Source organism: Nesoenas mayeri, assembly GCF_963082525.1.
Source record: "Nesoenas mayeri genome assembly, chromosome: 8".
Taxonomy (NCBI): Eukaryota; Metazoa; Chordata; class Aves; order Columbiformes; family Columbidae; genus Nesoenas; species Nesoenas mayeri.
This window is the reverse complement of record NC_137554.1, coordinates 30,488,373-30,502,582: the sequence shown is the minus strand read 5'-3', so window position 1 is coordinate 30,502,582 and position 14,210 is coordinate 30,488,373. Positions and strand designations below refer to the sequence as shown.

Sequence of the window (14,210 nt, the reverse complement as noted above, 5' to 3'; positions counted from 1 at the left end):
CTCTTCTCCGTAGGCTTCACGAGGCCACAGATTACCCATGGAGGCCTGCTCTTACGGCATTTGACTTCCAGAAGCTTCTCCACAACTTGACTTCCATCAAGATCCGCGGGACGTACAGCGAGAGAAGTAAGTTGCTGGGCAGAACCATTCGTCTAAGGGCTCGGGTTGCTTTATTGTTGGACCCAGTCATAAATAGCTATGACAGGTTATTTGGCAAACCCGCACTGTTTGCTTTTCACCTGGTGTTCCAGTATAACAGCTTCTCCTGGAGAGGAGTTGGGGAAGAAAAGGTGCTGCTTTTGAGTTTGGGAGTTCAGCACCCATCACCTTCTGATTCTTTGCTTCTAAACATGGGAGTTTTGTTGTGTTGCACAACCAGTGACTTCCAGATTGGGAGAAATATGTAGCACAGAGTCCTGAAGGACATGGTGGGATAGATGTAGGGAGTTTATAACATTTGGCCTCAGTTTCTGCTACACTGGGAATAACTACATCCCGTCTCCTCCTCTTACCTTGGCATGACAGATGGGAAGGACAAGGTCTTGAAAGTGCTGCCTGTGCTTAACCCTCTTCTTAATGAGGGTTCATAAAAATTGGTTATGAATTAGGAGCAAAGCTATCTGGGTCCTTGGGTATTGACATGTGAAGAAGAATTTTTGCAGAAAGATGCGAAGGGATGAACTTGCATTTGGGGAAGGTGGGAAGAGCCACAAGTGTTTTCTATAGAGGTGACTCAGAAAGAAGAACGCAGGATTGAGAAATGAAGGGGAGGAAAGGTGCAGAGCGAGCTGTCCCCTGCGTGCTGTAGCTGCTGCTAAGATGTGGGAGCTGGGGCTCTGCTCGGTGCTCTGGAGCTGCCGAGGTGGTACAAACACTCTGCCGTGGGTTAAAAACCAGCTGTGTTGTGTCTGGGCTCTATTCTGCTCCGGGGAAGGGGCGGGGAGCAGAGGGGCAGCGCTCAGATGCCAGATGAAAGAATGGCTTGGGAGGAATAGCTGAAGAGTTTGCCCAAGGCACGGTTTGCAGACGCTGTGTTAGAGACAGGGTATTAAAGTCACTGGAGAGATGGTCTGTCCTCCCTAAAAAGACAGGAATTGTTTTTGGTATTTGATTTCGAAATGGAAACCACATGCATCCAAAATTTAACTTAGTTTAACTGACTGTATTTGCTCACGTGCTGTTCTCAGCATCCTCCTCTGTGCTGTTACTCTGCGTGAGCTATATTGCATCTTTTCTCACATGTCTAAGTCTTCCTGGAGGATTTTGCTCCTTGATTCACCTTCCCAGCTGCAAGCACCTGCCTGTCCATCTCTCGCACTGTTCAGACGTGCATTTGGTGAAGCACTGAGAGCCTTTGTGTTTAAAAAGCGTTTCTCCTCTCGGTGCTTTCTAGGTGCTGGCCACCTGGATGACGTTACCATCACGAGTGCTCGCCCTGGGCCCGGCGCGCCTGTGGCCTGGGTGGAGAGCTGCTCCTGCCCAGCGGGATACGAGGGTCAGTTCTGCGAGCGCTGCTCCTCCGGATTCCGGCGAGAGACGCCAAGCCTGGGGCCCTACAGCCCCTGCGTGCCCTGCGCTTGCAACGGGCACAGCGAGACCTGCGAGCCCGAGACAGGTAAGAGCGGCTGATAGAACAGGGAGCAGCAGGAAGGCATTGTTTTCTTCGTACGTTGGATGATGAAGCAAAAACCACGTGCTCCTCTCTTCCAGGCGTGTGCAATTGCAGGGATAACACGGCGGGGTCTCACTGTGAGAAGTGCAGCGATGGGTATTACGGAGACGCGACAGCGGGCACGGCGTCAGACTGCCAGCCCTGTCCGTGCCCCGGCGGCTCGAGCTGTGCCGTCGTGCCCCGCACCAAGGAGGTTGTGTGCACCAGCTGCCAGGCTGGCACTACAGGTGGGTTCCTCCACAAAAAGTCTTTTTTTTTTAATTTTTTCTACACCCCACGTGCCTGTGGAAATGTGTCTCCCACCAGTTCTGGGGCTGTGAGCAGCACAGAAAGCTGCTCTGTCTTCTGGTTCAAATGCTTCTCCCTTTGGCACTGGTGAGGCCTCATCTCGAATACTGTGTTCAGTTTTGGGGCCCTCATCGTAAGAAGGACATTGAAGTACTGGAGAGAGTGCTGAGGAGGTGACGAAGCTGGGGAAGGGTCTGGAGCACAAGTGTGATGAGGAGCAGCTGAGGGACCTGGGGGGTTCAGCTGGAGAACAGGAGCTGAGGGGAGACCTTCTGATCTCTGAGCTGCCTGAAAGGAGCTTGGAGCATGGAGCGTGTTGGTCTCTTCTCCCAGATAACAAGTGATAGAACAATAGCAAATGGCCTTAAGTTGCGCCAAGGGAAGTTTAGATTGGATAGTAGGAAAAAATTCTTCCCAGAAAGGGTTGTCAGGCATTGGAACAGGCTGCCCAGGGCAGTGGTGGAGTTACCATCCGTGGATGGGTTTAAAAGGCATTTAGATGAGGTTCTTAGGGACATGGGTTAGTGCTAGAGTTAAGTTATGGTTGGACTTGATTATTCTATGAATCCTCAGCCCTGTTTTCTGTCCTGTGCGAGGCTCAGGACTCCCCATGTTCTTTGTGCCCATCTCTCAAGAACAGAAGGGAAACAAAGGCTTAATCTGTGTGTAGTCAGAACGTTTCTATGCTACACAGGTGAGCTGTGCTGACTTCTCACAGAGCTCTGTTAATTGCACAGCATTGGGCAGAAAATAGCACAGATTTAAAAGAGCCAGGAAGGTGGATCAGAGTGAAATAAAATTAGAAAATGCTGTTTGGCAGGCAGAGACGCTGCAGGAAGCTTGCCAGAAAGGGCCAGTGCCCTGCCTAGGAAAAGCAGGAGGGCTGCAGTGACTCACCAACGCTGCCCAAAAAATAGAAGACCGAATTTATGCTCAGCATTTTTGAGGAGAAATATGTGAACGAGTACACATCTTTTTTTCTTAGCGATAAACCGTGAAGTCCAAGTACGTACCCGAGTCATTAAGCAGAGCCTTTTGTTCTGCCTGTAAACAGCAAGGAAGCCTTGGGATGGTTGGCAGTCTTCACGTTTTCCTACTGATTTTATGCTTGGCATGGCAGAGTCCAAAGTCCAGAATACCTGTAAATGTTTGAAATGCTTAAAAAAGCCCCTGGCCAAGCACAGAGGCATCTCATGGCGGTTCCCATGGGTGCCACTGCTTTGTGAACCAAAGCGAAGTCCAAGGGTCCGGGTTCCCTGCAGGTGTCTGTATGAGTTTATCTTTACATGTAGCTGTGTGATCGCACCAGAGTTCCTCCTGTGTCCTGCCACCTTATTGGGATGTGAGGGGAAAGGCGAGGGAGTAGAGGGTTTGCGTGTGCAAGAACTGCCTCAGAAATGGAGCTTGTAGCTGGCTGGGGAGCTCGAATCCCCATCAAGTGTCAGGAACTGCGGAGGTGGATGCTTTGGTGGCTGCCTGCGGAGGTTTGGCGGATCTCACTGGCAGTGGGGCTTCCTGGAGCAGTGATGTCCTGTAGAACTTTATCTGCTTGGACTCCTAAATTAACAACAAATTACAACAAATAGATTTGGCTTAAAGGGCTAGGAGGGAAAGAAGGAGCTGAAATAATTCATAAGGCAAAGTTCCAGGGAAAAAGCAGCTTAAATTTAGAGGTGGGGAGGGATTCGTGTGTGGTTTTGTGCACCTTTCTGGCCCCAGCAGAGGATGAAGGGGGAGGAAACTGAAGAGTTTGTTTCTCAGAAAGGGCTGTAAAGGGCGTTGGGGTGGGATGGCAGTGAGGGGCTTTCTGCTGCAGCACGTGTGTTTGTCCCGTCCCAGGCAAGAGGTGTGAGCTGTGTGACGATGCCTATTTCGGGGACCCGTTGGGTGAAAACGGTGCTGTGAGGCCTTGCCGCCTCTGCCAGTGCAACGACAACATCGATCCCAACGCCGTGGGAAACTGCGACCGCCAGACGGGCGAGTGCCTCAAGTGCATCTACAACACTGCCGGCTTCTACTGCGACCGCTGCAAAGACGGCTTCTTCGGGAACCCCCTGGCCCCCGACCCTGCCGACAAGTGCCGAGGTGAGAGCTGGTTCCTATCGCATTTAAAAACAGCTTTGTCCCCAAGAGCTGCCATTCCCCGATGTGTTTTAAGACACACTGTCAGGCTGGCATTTGTGCCCATCAGCAGTGACACGTGGCTTTGTGCTGATTTGGTGGCTGCACCTTACTGAAGTGCCTGTGTTTGTGAGTGCTTACTGCCATCGAAGCAGAAGCATTGTGTGAAGCTGCGTGTTTTGAATCCAGGTCCGTTTAGGGACTGGCTAGCAGAATACCAACGCCACAAGCGACTTCTAACTTTCTGCATGTTTCCCCACCCTTTTTTATTTTTGCAGCTTGCCGCTGCAATCCCTACGGCACTGTGAATCAGCAGACGAGTTGCAATCAAGTGACGGGGCAGTGCGAGTGCCTGTCTCACGTCACCGGGAGGGACTGCAGTGCCTGCGAGCCCGGCTTCTTCAACCTCCAGAGTGGACGCGGCTGCGAGAGGTGACCGTCCCCTTGGCTTGGGGCAAAGAGCTTGCTTTTGGGTGGTCTGTGCTTACTTTGTGCGGGAAGGTGACTTTTGTCACAAGTGACTAGTGTACCTCGGTGCTGCTATGAGTGGGGAAGAGCAATGGTCAATGAGCAGCTATGAAGGCTGCGCAAAAAGCCTGACTTATAAATAGCTTTATAAATAGCTTTAAATTGGGGTTTTAAATAGAAAAGTGCCGCGTGACTTGGTAGCAGGGACTCGTGCTGTCCCTTTTTTTGTGCAGGCACCAAGTGACCTTGCACAGGTCAAAGTCTTGGCGCGTTGCCTCCTGCATTAAGCTGTGCTCACTAGGGCTCCTTTGGAGAGGTGCTTCCCCCGTGCCGTACCTCTGTGTCCCCACCTGATGTCCGTCTGTCCCCTCACCAGGTGTAACTGCCACGCGCTGGGCTCCACCAATGGCCAGTGCGACATCCAAACTGGGCAGTGCGAGTGCCAGCCCGGTGTCGCTGGCCAGCGTTGCGACAGATGCGAGGTCAACCACTTCGGCTTCAGCTCCGAGGGCTGCAAACGTAAGTCATAGAGGCTGGTGCGAGGTGGATGGGAGGGACATCGCACCCCCAGCCTTGCCTTTGCGAGGTTCTTTCTCACCTCGCTCTTCATCACAGCAGACGTTGGCACTTTTACGTCCACATCCTGCATGGTGAAACTTGATCCTTGTACAGTGGATTATATCTTGTACAGTAGCTTATCACAATTTTTAAAAATTAAATTAATTTTAATGTAATTTAATTAATAATTTTTATTTTTATTAATTAAGAGATTACTAGCTACCTACTTCTGTTTTGTGTAAATCATAGAATCATTTTGTTTGGAAAAGACCTCTAAGATCATTGAGTCCAACTGCTAACCTAACACTGTCAAATCCACCACTAACCCAAGTCCCTAAGAACCTCATCCAGCTGGTCTGGATCCCTCTGTAGAGTCTTGTACCTTCAGGCAGATCAACACTCCCACCCAGCTTTGTGTCACCTCCAAACTTATTTGCTCCGACTCTTGTCCTGCAACAGTCCTGTTTCCTGCCATGGAATTTCTGCACAGCTGCTGTGCAAACAGTCTGAATCTAGATTCTGTCTTAAAGAGCAACGGATCCTGTAAACACGATTGAAAAACAGGATGATACGAACATTCATCCTCAATATCCCTGCCTGTAAAGAGCAGGAAAAATGAACTGCAGTTGGTTACAATGAAATAGGGTAGAAAATTATAGTCCTTTGTGGGAGAGGCAATAGCAACACTGTGAACACACGCAAGAGTGTTGTGTCCAGCTAGATAGTGCCCCACTGTGTGCAGATCCACCCCAATGGGGACTGGGACTCCAGCCCTGCATTTGTGTCCCATTGCCCTTGCAGAGTATTTAAGGTATTTAGGATATGCTCTCACCCTGTGGGTTTTGGGGTGTTTTTGCCTCTCCTTCGGTCTGACTGAGGTTTAACTCCCCCGCAGCCTGCGACTGTGATCCCGAGGGCTCGCGCTCCCTGCAGTGCCAGGAGAACGGCCGCTGTGAGTGCAAGGAAGGCTTCGTGGGCAGCCGCTGCGACCAGTGCGAGGAGAACTATTTCTACAACCGCTCCTGGCCGGGCTGCCAAGAGTGTCCAGCCTGTTACAGATTAGTGAAAGATAAGGTAAGGCCGCAAACGCCGCTGTTGGTTCTGCCGGAGGCGGCGGCACGTGCTGGCTCGTGCAGCAGCTTTTCCACCCATGGCTGAAAACTGAGAGGCTGAAGGTGCTTCACCCGGTGTCGCAGCTGTGCTCTGTCCCTCTCACGTAGGTGGCGGAGCAACGGGAGAGGTTGCAGGAGCTGGAAAATCTTATAGCAAATCTTGGTACGGGAGAAGAAACTGTAACTGATGAAGCTTTTGAAGAGAGGCTGAAGCAAGCGGAAAGAGATGTTACGGAGCTGCTCCAGGAAGCACAAAACAGCAAAGGTGAGTTGACCTCATCAGTCGTGGACCGATGTGCAGTGTGATCTTTGCTTGATGTTCGCTTTCCCTTAGGATGGAGAGCGTTTTATTTCAATCCCATGCTGAGCATCAGGACAGATGGCTGTTTCAGATAACACCGCGCACAGTCTCAATGCTGTCCCAACAATGGTGTTTGCGCTTTTATCCCTGCTCTTCTCCCAGTACTCTCTGTTCTCCATGTGAAGTAAAGATCTGCCTCCAGCACTGTACCGATGCAAGCGTTACCCTCTTCTCCAGATGCAAAGGAGGTTTTTACTTACTTTTTAAACAAATACTTTCCAATATACTTATTTATTATTCTTATAAATTTGCTCAGGAGTCTTGGGATAAAGAACTTCAACAATCAGAATGAAGGCTTCAGAATCCTGCCGGCAAGCTTAATTATCTCACCATGAAGTGTATAACGTTCTGGAAAGCAGTGTTGTGGTGGCCTGGAGCTATTTTTCCTGTTAAACTCTGCTTCAAAGTTAGATTTTTGTACTGTCACCTCTACCATAGGATGCCTGTGAGCAGGACATTAAGCTGCATGACAGTGGTTTGTCCTGAGGGTCTTTTTAGTGTATAAGCTGGCATGTGTTTTGAAGAAGAGCAACTTGAAGAAGACCCTTGACTTTGCAGTTAAAGATTTTTCCCCTGGGAGTTGGTTCAGTGATTTCAGACCACTTTGGAAATATGCCTCCTTTCTGTGATGCTGGAAAAAGCTGATGCATGTCTAAGTCTTTTGTTTGCTTGGGAAGATTCCTGCTGGTATGAAGCTTTTCTCAGTTTTAGCTGGCATAGCTATATGCTGCCTGCTTGGTACCTGTGCCTAGATAGTAGTCCTGCGCAGGAGGGTGGGATTGGAGCAAGATGAGGGAGTAGATTGGATATTTCAGTGTTAATTTTCATCTTTCTTTCCACCTCTTGCAAGTTAAATGCAGAAACTACCCTTGCAAAAATATGTGCACACCTGTAGCACTCATTTGTGGTTTTCTACTTAATAAGTAGTTTGTAGTATGTTTTTGAAACATGTCAAACATTCACATTCAATACATAGAATGTGCTGCAAGTTTGAGGCAATCTATTTAGGAAGAGTCTAAATTTTGGAGGCCTGTGAGCTTTTGCTTGTATTTCATTCCTTAATAATACTCTCACCTTTTCAAAAGTCATTCCTTCTGGTCACGAGGCACATGTCTGTACCTGAAAGCTCCATTGTTAAGACAGCGTTGTGGGGAGTGACCTGGTGATTAAGAGTTTGGGGAAGCTGGGCGCCTCATGAATAGAAAACCAACGCTGGGTCCTCTCTTCTGCCAACTTACGGCCTTGCCGTCCGGCTTGGGAGTCACCACCATTGCCCAAAGTTGGGAGGATAACACACAGCCTATTAGTCCGTCTCTGCTTGCCTCCTAGGAGCTAAACTAAAGAGAATGTGCAAAGCAGATATTTCATGCCTCTTGAGGATCAGCTCTGTTGTCTTTTTTTTGAGTCAATGATAGAGGTGAAACATGATTCCGAACACAAAATTCCCCATCGGAGCTGGTTCCAACACCCAGCAGGACTGTCTTATTAGTAGTTAATGACTTTTCATGTCTTGTATTTGATGCACATTCTGATGATGACTTTGATCTCGAGCTGACCGATTTATGAAATGGCTTTGCTGATCCCCTTTCAATAGAGGATTAACCTACCAACATGTTGCCTGCAGTGGGAAGCTGCTGCTCCGACTTTTCCTCCTGCTGTAATTAATTCGACTTCCTCTCTTTTGTGTCGTGCATTTCAGATGTAGATCAGGGCCTCATGGATCGTCTCAAAGATATCAACAGCACCCTCATGAGTCAGCTCAACAGGCTGAGGAACATCCAGGGCACGGTGCGGGAGACGGAGAACCTGGCGGAGCAAGCCCGGGTGCGGGTAGAGGACACAGAGGACCTGATCAGCTTGGCTTCCAATCTGCTTGAGAAGGCAAAGCTGGCAGCTGAGAACGTGGTGAGTGTGCTGCTCAGGTCCCATGCAGCAAGGAGAGGAGAGGGTCTTGCCATTCTCTGCCCTCTGGGTGTGTTTCTCTGCTTGTTCTATCGCTCTCGTAGCAAACTTGCTATGGAAGTATCTTCTCCCCTACCGAAGATCATGGAAAATAAATAAAGGAAGATCACCAGTGTCTGTCAGAGATTGAATCGTAGCCCCCGCTGAAAGAAATCGACTGTAAAAACCCCTAAATAAATATCAGTGCCTTTGTTTTTGAGGGATAACCAGTGGTGGAAACTGCATGGGCTTAAGAAAAAAATACAGAGAAGTCAGAAGTAGATTAGACACACCTCTAAGTGTTTAGATCATGACAATAAATATTTAAAGCGAAGGTGAATAAAAGATGAAAGAAGAGCTTTAAGATTACTTTTTTCTTTCTCTTTTTCCAGTCCATTACACCTCCGGAGTCAAGCGGGGACCCGAACAACATGACTCTATTGGCAGAAGAGGCCCGTAAGCTGGCTGAAAGGTAGGCTGCGGCAAGACACGCTCCTCACAGCCCACTTCAGGGCCCTGCTCTTCCCAACAGCGGGGAAGCAAAGTTTAATTTGCTTGGTACGAAACACACACCCTTTGCTGAGTAAGAGGCTGGTGCTGTGGGTGCACACCTGTGTATCGCTGAGGGCAAACGCCAGACGTGCAAATGCAGGATGAGTGTAACCATAGAGGTGCCTTCCAGCTGGTCCCTGGGCACTACTGGAGTTGGTCTCAAACAGCATCCTCCGCCGCAAATGTTTTAGCATCTTCCATTTGCAAATCTGGATGAGGGAAAAGAAAGACAGAATAAAACCTGGAAGAGAGAATAAAATCTGGAATTGAGGCTAGAAATCACTGACCGATAATTCTAACATCATTATTTTTCTTCTGTCATCTTGTCCAGACACAAAAAAGAAGCCGATGAGATAGTTCGCGTAGCCAAGGCAGCAAACGATACTTCCACAGAAGCGTATCAGCTGCTGCTGAAGACCCTGGCTGGAGAAAACCAAACTGCACAGGACATTGATGAGCTCAACCAGAAGTGAGTCAGTAAGGGAAAATCGGTTTTATTTCCTGGCTTTAGACCGGTGCTTGAAACTACGATGCCTCCTGTGGCATCGTGTGCTTTGGGTTTTATGGGAGTTGTCTTTCAGTTTCTTAGTCTCTCTACTCTCTTAGTAAGTTCAGTTCTACAGAAAAAAATTGTAGCGTAACTGGATCCCTGGGGTTCTTTAGGTATCATCAAGCAAGGAACATTTCTCGAGACCTGGAGAAACAGGCCAACAAGGTGCTTGCCGAGGCAGAGGAAGCTGGAAACAAAGCCCTGCAGATCTACGCGAACCTCACCAGTCTGCCCACCCTGGATTCTGCAGGGCTAGAGGTGCGTGTGGGAAGTGTTTTCTAAAGATCAATGAGGACGAGCATTATAGAAGTTTGTGAGGTGGTTGACATACCTTGCGTTTGCTCTGATAAGGTTTCTCTGCACGAGAACAGTCTGTGAAGTTTTGTGCATCTAGTCATCATCCAGATTTGTGCATTTTAGCTTTGTGCAGGTTTACATGTGTAAACCCCACCTCCCCCAGTGCCCGAGGGATGAAAAAACCCTGTGAAATGTTTGCCGAACATCTCAGCTTGAACAGAGAAGTGCAGAAATTTCAGCTCGCTCTGAAGTCTGCAGAACTGCTCCCTCTCCTGTGCTTGCTGTAGTGCAGTAGATTTTCTTGCACCTGAAACTGTTTGCAACCTCTGTCCTTCATTGCACTGAACCTCGTGGTATTCAGAGGTTTGAAGGCAAAGTTACAACTGTAGTTGTAAAAGATAGGAGCCCATCGTAGCTTCGACCTCTTCGATGGTTAGAAACTGTGTTTTCACACCTGCTTGGAAATTCTCTAATGTTCATGAATCTCCAATTTCTACCAATTTCCACCTGCAGAATGAAGCAAACAAGATCAAGAAGGAAGCAGAAGAGTTGGATCAGCTGATTGCCAGGAAGCTGAAAGATTATGAGGACTTGAGGGAAGACATGAAAGGAAAGGAGCTAGAAGTAAAGAACCTCTTGGAGAAGGGGAAGACGGAGCAGCAGGTCAGTTCTGTTCTGTGCAGACTTTTGTTCCTAAAAAAAAATAAAAGGAAAACAAGTGATTGGCCAGATATGAAAGATTTGGTCTTATTCACTCTTATTGTGGTGCTGCTTGTTACTTGCAAGAACTCTGAAGAACAGTCCCAGAAAGATGACGCAAAAAGCTAGTAAAAGCAATGGCATTGATGCTCTACGAGAGAACAGGGGATGTTGGCCAGGTGCGGTGTTATCTTTGTGTTCAGAACAGTATTCCAAAAGTACCTAAATTCACCTTGTTTCAGAGGAAGCATTGCCACGTGGGGTTGAACGCTGTTCTGTCTGGCGTTGGCATTTCGGGTGGAGTGATGCTGTTTCATACACCTAGATGATTGTTGTTCAAGAGGTGAGAATGTGTGGATATGTGTTGTGTCTCCTTAGACTGCAGACCAGCTCTTGGCTCGAGCGGATGCAGCAAAAGCCCTGGCTGAAGAGGCTGCTCGGAAGGGCAACGGGACGCTCCAGGAGGCCAACACCATTCTCAGCAACCTGAAAGGTAAAGGGGAAGCACTTGCTGTGAGTCCTTCAATTCCTGTGTGACAAGCCAAGTGCCAGTAAGGTAAAGGAAAAAAAAAATGAAATGTTTTTAGTGACTAGAATCTCCTTTTTGTTGAAGTCATTTAGCATCAGAAGATGTGTAATAGGGAGAGCTGCAACCACACACCCTCCCAAACCCGTTTGCTCTTTGTCCCTTTAATGTGAAGGTGGCAAAGCCTGGGCAGCTTGGTCAAAGAAGCATCCTAAGGCTCTTCTGGAGCAAGGGATAACAATCTGTTTTGCTTTCTTAGACTTCGATAAGCGGGTGAATGATAACAAGACCGCAGCGGAGGAGGCGCTGAAGAAGATCCCTGCCATCACCCAGACCATCGGCGAAGCCATCAATAAGACGCGCCAGGCAGAACTGGCGCTTGGCAATGCTGCTGCCGATGCCCGCGAAGCCAAGGCTAAAGCTGATCATGCCGAGAATATTGCTGGTTCTGTTCAGAAGGTGAGTCCTTTGCGGTTCTGAAGCCAACACTCCCCCTGAAATATTGGTGTGTAACCGCGTAAACTCCTCTGTTTCAGTATTTCCTGGGGAGCCTTTTGTGTTTTCTGCTGTGTTCCCCACCAGGGAATGCAAATCGTGGCCTGATAGGAAATCGCTGCCCATACCTTCACGACCTTTTTCCATCCCATTCCCCTTGCTGGCTGTAGGGTGCTGCTGACACCAAAGCCGAAGCTGATAAGACATTCGCTGACGTGACGGGACTGGCCAGAGAAGTGGACGATATGATGAAGAAACTACAGGATGCCGAAAAAGAGCTGAAGCAGAAGCAGGATGACGCTGAGCAGGACATGATGATGGCAGGAATGGTAAGTAATGCTGGCAGCTGTGGCAAGAAGCTGCCTTGTCCCTGCTGTCCTGCCCATGCCAGCTGTTCTCCTGCTGTCCTGTTGCAAAGACAGCCCTGGGTCCAAACAGCATTCGATCTCTTCCATGTTTTAAGTGGGATTGAAAACTGGAGGCGAGCAAAGGAGCTCCTCTGGTGGCATTAGCATAGGTTCCCTGCTGGAATTTGAGAGTGTTCTTAGTGCAACGCTTCTCTTTTTTTGTAACTGAAACCAAACTGTAGCCCTGTTGACTCTGTTCTGACCTTCCCTTCAAAATCCTGCTCAGTTGTCAGTGCTGCCCATCCTGGAATAATCAGAAAATGATTATTTGAAGGTGGTTGTTCTTTGCAGGCACTGTGATAAAGATCTCAGTGCAGGGGTGTTATCCTAGAGAGAGGAGCCAGGCACAAATGTGGCTAAATGCTTGGGCAGACCTGTGCAAAGGAGAGGCAGCGACTTTGTAATCCCTACAGCTCTTTTTGTACCCTCATATTTTAAACTCTGCAGGCCTCACAGGCTGCCCAGGAGGCAGAAGACAACGCAAGAAAAGCAAAGAACTCCGTGAACAGCTTGCTCGCTGTCATTAACGAACTGCTGGATCAATTAGGTAAGGCTGTCATTAATGTGCCTTATGCCTTTTGGGTGTTTCCCCGCTGCCCGCTTCACATGGGTCCACTTGCTTCTAGAAATGCGGTCTGTGTGTTTTCAGCGAGGGTTTTCGGTTTTGCAATGGTTGGCACCACTTTTCTGCAAGATGAGTGTTGCGGGGACAGTGAAGGTGTGACCCATTTGGTCACTACTGTTTTAAACACAGTTTGTAATGCGGAGGTATCCCGATGGAGGTCTGGGTGTGGGCTCAGCTCTGTAACCGCCCAAAACCAGCGTATCGAAGGCTTTTAAATGGATTTCGCTGTTTGCTTCTGGCTTTTCAGGGCAACTGGAGACTGTGGACTTGAACAAACTGAATGAGATTGAGGGCACCCTGAACAGCGCCAAAGACCAGATGAAAGATAGCGACCTGGACCAGAAAGTCTCTTTCCTCGAGAGAGAAGCCAGAAAGCAAGATGATGCCATACAGGCCTACAACAGGGACATCGAAGAGATCCTGAGGGACATTAGCAACCTGGAGGACATCAAGAAGACCTTGCCATCTGGCTGTTTTAACACCCCGTCCATTGAGAAACCCTAAGGGTGCGCTGGGGGCAGGGGGTGCTCCCCTGGCGAGCGCTGGTTTGGCGATGGAGTGCCTTAACACACAGTGACCTTCTGCAGATCCCCGACTCCACTGTTTTCTTTTCAAATCAGGATAAGTTGAAAGTTGTTTTTTTTTTTTAAGAGAAGCAAATTAAATATCCGTCTTTGGGCATGAAAGGGGTTTTTTTATATAAATTGTCTTCCTGAGCACTCCGCCTTTGCCCCTTTCTCAGACACAGTTTTCCTTTGATTAGCGCAAGGATGAGAGATGCTCTGGACTCTTTATACTGTGGTTCAGAAATAACCATGTCAGCTGCATACAGCAAGGCAAAACTAACCCAACTTTCTCTCCTCTTTTCTCCCCTTGACTATAAAATCCTCGGTCCTGGAGCTTTCTGTCCCTATGAAGGAAGGGGATGGCTACCAAAGTGTTACTGTAACGGCCAGTATAGCTGCACTCATTCACATCCTTCTTCCCAGCTTATAATTCTGTGAATTTATATATATATTTTTTTAATCGTTAACTAGTGGCCAATCGACAGCATTGGTAGCCTTTGACAAAAACAGCCGAAGCCTCTTTCTGAAATGCTTTTTGTGATGATGCATCGCTCTGAGAGGAGCTCTGTGGGCAGATGGGATGCCGGTGGAGCAGTGGGGCATTACTGCTGGAGTGGCAGGTCTTGCCAGCCCCGCTCCTGGTCTGGAGAAGTTTTGGGTCTGGTCTGTAAGCAGCTGGGTAGTCCAGGCTGGAATCAATGAGCTGCGTTCCCATCTGTAGCTGTTGCTATTGAATTGCCAGAGGATTTTTATTTTTTTTTTTTTAATTTTATTTTAGGCTACGAATGTCTGATTGACAGATTAGCTTGTTCAAAGAGGAAATGTCTTGCTGAAGAGGAGAGCTGCCACCCCGAGAGCTCTGACAGCCTTCGGGTGAGGAGGAAGAGGATGAGCAGGTGGAAATGAAAAGCTCTTTCTACCCATCTCCTTCGCGGAGGAGGACAGGGACATTTTTTCTCTCTCCTGGCATTG

At 48.5% G+C, this 14,210-nt stretch overlaps 1 protein-coding gene across 1 annotated transcript in view; it reads left to right on the top strand.

Moving 5' to 3' along the window:
• Window positions 1–13,176, top strand: part of LAMC1 (laminin subunit gamma 1) — a gene marked incomplete at its 3' end in the record, with an annotated part of 63,634 nt that extends 50,458 nt beyond the window's left edge. Inside the window, exons 11-28 of the mRNA XM_080349013.1 lie at window positions 14–126; window positions 1,394–1,615; window positions 1,711–1,899; window positions 3,800–4,045; window positions 4,360–4,513; window positions 4,926–5,068; window positions 6,003–6,181; window positions 6,328–6,484; window positions 8,280–8,485; window positions 8,914–8,993; window positions 9,405–9,542; window positions 9,737–9,881; window positions 10,434–10,583; window positions 10,998–11,112; window positions 11,405–11,604; window positions 11,811–11,969; window positions 12,495–12,594; window positions 12,920–13,176. Coding sequence (XP_080205139.1) covers window positions 14–126; window positions 1,394–1,615; window positions 1,711–1,899; window positions 3,800–4,045; window positions 4,360–4,513; window positions 4,926–5,068; window positions 6,003–6,181; window positions 6,328–6,484; window positions 8,280–8,485; window positions 8,914–8,993; window positions 9,405–9,542; window positions 9,737–9,881; window positions 10,434–10,583; window positions 10,998–11,112; window positions 11,405–11,604; window positions 11,811–11,969; window positions 12,495–12,594; window positions 12,920–13,176 — 2,953 coding nt within the window. The remainder of the gene's footprint in view (window positions 1–13; window positions 127–1,393; window positions 1,616–1,710; window positions 1,900–3,799; window positions 4,046–4,359; window positions 4,514–4,925; window positions 5,069–6,002; window positions 6,182–6,327; window positions 6,485–8,279; window positions 8,486–8,913; window positions 8,994–9,404; window positions 9,543–9,736; window positions 9,882–10,433; window positions 10,584–10,997; window positions 11,113–11,404; window positions 11,605–11,810; window positions 11,970–12,494; window positions 12,595–12,919) is intronic.
• Between the last annotated feature and the right edge of the window lie 1,034 nt (window positions 13,177–14,210).